Here is a 7,530-nt window from a genome sequence, read left to right on the forward strand (position 1 = left end):
AGATGTCTCCTAATCAAGGCCTTTCTGTACAGGAAGCGAGAGATCTCATACACCAGAGAAACGAGCAAGGAGATGAGATACAGGAGATAGCTATGGGTTCTGCATCTCTACCTTCCAACGCGCCAAGACGTGCTCCACCAACATGTTCTAATTGCCATATTCAGGGACATATTAGAACTGGTTGTCCTACACGTCTAAATATATAGAACTCAATGAAATACACGTGTTTTGGTTGTTGTGTATAGCTTCAAGTTTTCGACCGCGGTCAGAATTCGATGTTGGTGTCCGGTTCGGTCGGGTGTCCGGTTCGGTTGGGAATTACGTTATAATTAGAAGACGCTTATCTAATCTGTCTATCTAATCCCAATCAACCACCTACTCCGGAGTATGGAGGATGCTGGGTATTTCTCATAGTATAGGTAGGTAACTGGAATTGAGACTATCATATTATCATACATTCATTGCGCGTTCGTCCAATGTAGCTATGACTATAATACAGTACATGCATTCCATTTCGTCCGGACGGACGGTGCTGGACCAAGGCACAAAAGTCAGCCTTCGCAGAATCACCCTTGAGGCGTAGTGCAGTCTGTCTGTCTGCTTTTTTTGCAGCTAGCTATTCTGCTATAGTAGCTGTTTCAGCAGCATGTCTGGTGGCGCTGCTCGGATTCTAAGATCCTGCAGATTTGTCCCGAGGACCCGCTAGCAGCTCAGACCGTGTAAAGTAATGTCAGGTCTGACGAGTAACAGTATTTCTGGGTTGTGACATCAAGTCTTCTCGGCTTCGTCTGCCAATTCTGCTTGTGCAGTCGGTGCCTCCTCCGCAGTTGACTCCTGCGTAGTTGATTCCCGCGTAGTCTGCTCCTGCGGCTCCTGCGAAGTCGCCTCCGACCCGCTGTTGGCAGACTGGTTCGTCGACAGCTCAGCAATCTGCCGCTCCAGCTCCCGAATCCGCATCCGAAGCATCTGGTTCTCGCGAGCCAACATGGCCGCCTCTGCCTGATAGAACGCACTCTCGTCCCGGCTGCCGCGACGGCCTTGTCCCGTCTGCCCCGACTGCCCCGACTCGTTCCCCCCGCCCAACCCCGACCACTCGGAGCTGTAGCTGGCATGCGCCGGATCAATCGCCGACGATGGCTGCGCCGATCCGGTGGGATGCAGACTGGGCGACGGCGCCTGGCTCGACGTCCGAGACCCCCGACGCGTCGAGAGCGACTGATGGATTTGCATCGACGATCGACTCCCCGGCACCGGGAGCGGCGGGACGGAGGGAAACGACGCCGACCGCTCCGAGTTGGGTGTTGAGTCGTCCACGACGGCGGTCCCTGAGCTTGCTGACTGTTGTTGCTGTTGCTGTTGCTGCTGTTGCTGCAGCTGCTGGAGCTGGATCTGTTGCTGGCGGATCATTTGGAGTAGTCGATTCTGCAGACACAGTTAGCTTCAGTTTCAAACACAGCACGACCGACACAGCTCGAGACATACCACTTGCGCCTCCTGCTCCTGCTCAAGCTCCTGGTGGATCTCGCCCAACGAGGGCGCGCGCTGGTGATGCGGATCGCCCGTCGCAATGACCGGGCTGCCTCCCAGGCTGGTCGGACTGGCGGTGCGGAACGCATGGCTGAGCGAGGACCGGTGCTCACTCGGATCCCCAGCCGGCTCGTTCAGGTTGAGGTGCATGCCGATGCCCGAACGACGGCGACTGTCCGAGATGGACGGTCGGCTGTTGCTGTTGCTGTTGTGCGGAGAGCTGCCATGGCCGAGAGATGGCCGGTGCGAGAGGTCCGCCGCAGCAGGGGGTCGTGGAGAAGGCGATCGGGTATTGCTGCTATTGTTATTGCTGCTGTTGCTGTTCCCTTCGACAGACGACGGCCAGTTGCGTGGCTGCAGAGGCGAGGACGTGGTCGAGCGGGATGGCGGGAGGGAGTTGAGATCGGGCGGCATGACGACAGGCAAGAGACCAGCTGGACGACAGGTGAATTGCCAGGATGGGAAGTGAAGAGGCGGAGTTGAAGCGGTGGGATGCAACTGTCCGGACTGCAGGCTCGAGACTCGCAGTCAGGCCGGATGAAGCTGCAGTCAACCTCAAGATCCGCCGCGGGGCTGTCATGTGACTAGCAGTCTGCAAGTCGTCGCCTCCAGACAAGATTGCGAGGGATGATGGATAACTGCGAGAAAGGTTACTGCAAGGGTATTACTAGAAAGAGAAATTTATACTCCCAGTCAGTGCAAGGCTGCAGACCGTGTTGGGGCTTAATGGCATACAGTCAACTGAAACTTCACAGCGAACTATATACCAGGATCCAATCAGAATTCCCCTCACAAATGCCTCAGACGTCGAATAGAAGCTGTTATTGCAGCAACCATCACTGAAGCATGTCTTACATGGAAACCTCAAGTAAGACCTGCTGAAATACATTTTACTTTTCTGACAAAAGACAGAAAGGGGAAAAAGACCTTTCGTAGCACCCTCTAACAGCTTAAATCTGACCTTTGCTTTGCTGCACTTTATTTTATTTTCATTGTTTCTATATAGTAGTAATAGTACAAGGCATGGTAACGTGTCAAGACGGGACTCCCTCATACTCCCATCCCTCAATCACCCTCTTCCTCCTCCTCGAGCTCCGCCGATTGGCGTTGCACTTGACAAACAACGTCAGCGCCGTGATGATCAAAATCACTATCGCAGCTATCGTCGGCACGAGGATGGTCCGCCGTTGGAGGTCGTCTGCATCCGGGATGTAGCCGCAGGTAGCATTTGGCCCTCCCAGCACCCAGCAATACTGGACATCAAGCGAGTTGAAGTTCACCCACACGCGCTGTTCGTTGCTGTCGCCCAGCAACGAAAATGCCGTCCGGTATAGATACGTATTCTCGAGGCCAGTTCGTGGCACGTCAAACGTAGTGTGTTCCGGACAGGCATTGGGGGCCGCGAAAAATGAGCCCTTGCTGGACGACAGCACCCACGAATACGGCGAGCCATTGACCCGGCAGGCAGCGCGATACTCATCCGAGCAGTTCCCGGCCCGCCAGTGGCCCGATACCGTGAGGTCCATGACCGCGCAGCGAAACAGTTCGTTCGTGTTATCCAAATTCTGGGTGTTGGCAAGCGCCGATATGTTCTGAGGCTCCCCAATGGCCCACGACCACGTCGACGACACCGACAGATTCCGGTACTGGTCGACGTTCTCATCGGCCGTCTTGCCGGACAAGGTCTCGTTGACCACCGGAGAGATACCGCAAGACGTGAAATTCTGCAGCATAAGCGACGCGTCCCCGAGAGCACCCGTCGTGAGGTTACCGTTAACAGTCAGACTCGCTGACTCGGCCCACGACGAGTTGACTCTGGAGACATCAGTTACGTGAGGTTCAAAGAAGCACCCCGACTGCAGGCCTACTCCATCTGGAGCTGGAGTGACGGTGACATTGGACGTGACATCCGCCGCCGGGAAGATGTAAGGACTGTCGCCGCTGAAATTATAGCCCTTCATCTGCGGATCAACGGACCCCCAGCCCAGCAGCAGACGCTTGTCCAGTACCGTCTCCAGATAAGATCCACAAGGCCATCCGTCTTGTGTGCTCTGAATCCCGTTCCCATCGGTATTCGTGACGAAGTAGGAGGAGAGGGGAATCAACCAGTCTCTGGTATCATGATACCACGACTCGTTGAGATTGCTCCGGTCCTGGGAGAGCTGATGCGGACTGTAGATGTACGTCTCAAGAGCATCGTTGATCACCGTCCCGAGAAGCTGGGATCCCGACGGGAGTTCTGCACCAGAAGGAGCAGGCGCTGGTTCATCAGGAGCACTCGCATTCGCGGCGGCGTGGAGGTTGAGTATAAGGTACATGAATTGCGCGCTCGTCGAGTCTCGCGTTGCTTGGAAGTACCCTTGCAAGACGTCTGTCATCGTTGTGATATTAAACGAGTCCGTACATGAGTAAGGGCCCAGCTGGTGGACCGAAGGCTGAGAGGATCCCGAGCTGGAAGAAGGGATGGAAACAGGACAGAACAGCCATTGCCGGAGTTCGGTGGACCAGTACAGATCGACGATCAGTCGCCGGTATCCGACGGTCAGGAGATTGGAAATACATAGGCAGCCAGCCTCGCCATCGTATCTGTTGTTTCCAAAGCATGCAGCCGTTAGGGAGACCGCGGGCTGAGGGACAAAGTTGATCGGGACCTGGCCGGACAAATCCCTCTGACTCTGCAAGACCGGAGTTAGTATAGGGTGGATAGTATCGCAATGCCATCACCAGGCTGGCCTACTCACCAGCAGCACCACCCAAAACGTATCATTGAGCAGAGAGTTGTTGGATGTATAGTGGCCAGACATGGGCGAACAGCGCTGGGCGGGGGTTCAGTGGTGTCAAGCATCAGGATCCTACACGGTGCCTGCTGGATAAGCAGCGCATTGCGTGGAATGAAAATCAGCCGAGCAACACGACAAGCAGAGGGCACGAAGGGACACACCCCTCATGGTGGGATGAATGGAGCAATTGGTGATGGAGCTGGGTGAAGTAATTTAATTCCGAGATGGTCGTCCTATGACGCGCGCGCCTTTCCCGTTCGGCTCTAATGTCCCCGATGAATCTAATCTGGCCTCTTCGGCGTGTTAGCTGGCCTCCGCGACACTTTCGATCTCCAGCACTACGCTGCACGCTCTGCAGCCTTCTTCCTTCGCCAGGTCAAGTCTATCTGCGGAATTTGGATCACTGCCGTATATTCTGCTGTGTTTTTTTCTAGTCCACAGTTCTTCCCACCAAGATGGCTGCCACTGGCCCGACCCCCCAGCAGATCGCGGCCCAGCAGCTGGCGGCTCAGCAGATGGCAGCGATACAGCAGCAGCTGGCCGCAGAAGCTGCCAAACGAGGCATGACGCCGGAAGAGTTCGCCAAAATGCAGCGAGAGCAGCTGGCTGCTGAGGCGGCCAAGTTGGGCATGACACCAGAGCAATACGTCAACCAGCTGAGGATGCGGGCTATCCAACAAGCCCAGCAGCAGCGACAAGCCCAAGCCCAGGCCCAGGCTCAGGGCCAAGGACAAGCACAGGGACAAGGACCAGCGCCAGGTCAGCCGCCTCAGCAGATGCAGCCGCAAATGCAGCAGGTGCCTGTGAACCCCAATAATCCACCGGATCCCAAGGCGATAGCCGTGGCCAAGTGGCTGCGGTCGCAGAATCTGAAGACTCGCACGTGTATTCTGGACGGGCAGAGGAAGGACATGTTTAAGGGTATTCTATCACTGATAGATCTCGTCGAACTGCCACCGACTAACAGGTTGTTCTTCTTACAGTGAAACGTGCTCTCCGCGCTCTCCAATCCCCCGAGTATGCCAAAGCCGCCGCAAAGCCCAAATCGCTTCTGCCACCTGTGACAGATAGGGCCTCGGCCGAAAATGTGTTCAAGCTTCTTCCTCTGTCGTTGCTCGCCTTGCGCGTGTCCAAGGTAGACTCGGCCCACACGCACGGCAAGAAACGGGTCAAGGGCCTGTGGACGGTCAAGATCGAGCAGCACCAGGAGACGGACCCGATGATGCACTACGTCTGGCTGTACGAGGGCCCGCAGTGGAAGCAGAAGGCGATGGCCGCCGCCGTCGTGGCCGGCATCTTCGCCGTGGTCCTGTTCCCGCTGTGGCCCATGGTGCTGCGGCAGGGCGTGTGGTATCTGAGTATGGGCATGATGGGGCTGCTAGTCCTGTTCTTTGCCATGGCCATCTTCCGTCTGATCCTGTTCTGCGTCACCGTCTTCGTCGTCCCGCCGGGACTGTGGCTCTTCCCGAACCTGTTCGAGGATGTCGGATTCATCGACAGCTTCAAGCCTGTATGGGGGTGGCAAGAGGTGAGTCTTTCGACAAGAAATTTATCTTTTTCTACAATTCTAATGATCCGGTGTAGAAAAAGAAGAAGAAGAAATCCAAAAAGTCTTCCAGCAAGAAAGCATCCTCCGAGGCTACTTCCAAGTCTGCTAACGGGGGAGCAACTGCAACTGCAACAACAGCAGCAGCCACTACTGCAGCAGCTACAGCTACAGCTCCCACAAGCGCTACGAGCACATCCGCAGAGAATCCTCAAGCAACTGCTGCCGATGGCGAGACGCCTACGAAACGTCCGCTTGCAGCCACCGTCGAAGATGCCAAGGAAGAATGATTTTCTTTCTTTGCATGTTGTACTAAATGGCTCTAACTTAAAAAAGACGTTTTAGTTGTTTTTATCGCTTTTGGCATGATCATATATTTGTGTTGTCAAAGGTGCTGCTGGGACTGGGGCGTTGTATTTTTTTTCTCTCTCACTTCCTCTTCCTGCTGTCTCTTTTTGCCTGCGTGCTGTCTGCTGTTCAATTGATATCAGGTTTTGTTTTTTAGATTCTCATACTCAATGAAATGGTGTGAACACCCTAAAAAAAGAAATTATCCTAAATCCTGTAATCTGCAATGAAATGAAATGAATGCATTCCAGAGAACGACCTGTGATGACCTGACCTGACCTGACCTGACCTATGGCAGACAGCTAATGTACAGTACAGCAACCACACAATATATATGTATATGCATTGCATATAATACACAAACCCAGCGGCCCCATGACAGTCAGTAGTAGTGTAATAGTAATGAAAGCTGGAAGGAAAGACCGTTATACAAAAGAAAAGGAAAAGAAAGAAAAAGAGAGGAATGTGGGAAGACCAGCCGTTTCAAAAGAAAAGGGCGAGAGAGAGAGAGAGAAAAGGAAGCAGCTCTTGATAGATAGATGGGTATATAGGTATATATCCATATCCAAATGGATATAAATGGCTGTAAAATAGATGACCTCCGATCTGACATGACATGGCATGACATGACATGAGATTCCGGTCTCAAGCAGATCGCATGGGTGTGCGCGTCTAAATGAAAAGGAAAAGAGGTAAAAAGGAAAAGAAAGGAAGGGCAAGCCTAAGGTTACATGACTGACTGACTTATAGCCGTCTGGATTTTCTTCCCTCCAGGTAAGAATCCACCAAGCAAGTCAATATATATTCATGCAAAGCCAAGGTTTCATTGATTGCATTTCATCTCCAGAGGACCCGGATTCAGTCCAACTCTTTCCGCTGGCAACCCGTTTCAAGAAACGGTGGGTATCTTGTGCCAAGCAGAACGATGCTGAGAAGCAATGTCCGGAGGAACTTCGGGCAACGGGCAGTCCGGCGGAGGCCCGACTGGGGGTCTTGAAAGGTTCGGTATGCTTTTTCGCGGTGACAGCTGCCCCGTTGAGCTGGGTGCTGACGCTTTTTGTTGCTTGATTGGTGATGCGACGATCTGAGTAGAATTCGTAGGGAATGCCTTGCTTGGTTTTGATCCTCCATAGACGGCAACATTGGATGGGCTCGGGAGCGGCTGTGCGCTTTCGGGTTGGGACCCTCGTCGTCGCACAGCAGTACCGTTTGTCTGCGATTTTGTAGGCGTGGTAAACGGGAACCGCACTGGAGGATTTGTTGTCCTAGATGGAGAACTGGGTTCACTAGGCTTGGGCAATTTCGAATTGGCGCGCGATGACTGAGGAT

General features: G+C 53.8%; 3 protein-coding genes across 3 annotated transcripts; 1 reads left to right on the plus strand and 2 right to left on the minus strand.

Moving 5' to 3' along the window:
• Positions 1-768: 768 nt before the first annotated feature.
• T310_7334 (uncharacterized protein) lies at positions 769-1,941 on the minus strand (the record flags this gene model as incomplete). The annotated part of the gene is made up of 2 exons (XM_013469865.1): positions 769-1,422; positions 1,483-1,941. 2 exons carry the CDS (start codon positions 1,939-1,941, stop codon positions 769-771), a joined length of 1,113 nt encoding a protein of 370 aa, XP_013325319.1.
• A 620-nt stretch (positions 1,942-2,561) lies between these two features.
• Positions 2,562-4,331, minus strand: T310_7335 (Lectin C-type domain protein; the record flags this gene model as incomplete). The annotated part of the gene is made up of 3 exons (XM_013469866.1): positions 2,562-3,898; positions 3,932-4,202; positions 4,269-4,331. The coding sequence occupies 3 exons, from the start codon at positions 4,329-4,331 to the stop codon at positions 2,562-2,564; spliced, it is 1,671 nt and encodes a 556-aa protein (XP_013325320.1).
• Positions 4,332-4,762: 431 nt separating this feature from the next.
• T310_7336 (Translocation protein Sec62) lies at positions 4,763-6,143 on the plus strand (the record flags this gene model as incomplete). Its single annotated transcript, XM_013469867.1, has 3 exons — positions 4,763-5,228; positions 5,291-5,835; positions 5,892-6,143. 3 exons carry the CDS (start codon positions 4,763-4,765, stop codon positions 6,141-6,143), a joined length of 1,263 nt encoding a protein of 420 aa, XP_013325321.1.
• Between the last annotated feature and the right edge of the window lie 1,387 nt (positions 6,144-7,530).

Source organism: Rasamsonia emersonii (assembly GCF_000968595.1).
Source record: "Rasamsonia emersonii CBS 393.64 chromosome Unknown ctg1118621760530, whole genome shotgun sequence".
Classification (NCBI taxonomy): domain Eukaryota; kingdom Fungi; phylum Ascomycota; class Eurotiomycetes; order Eurotiales; family Trichocomaceae; genus Rasamsonia; species Rasamsonia emersonii.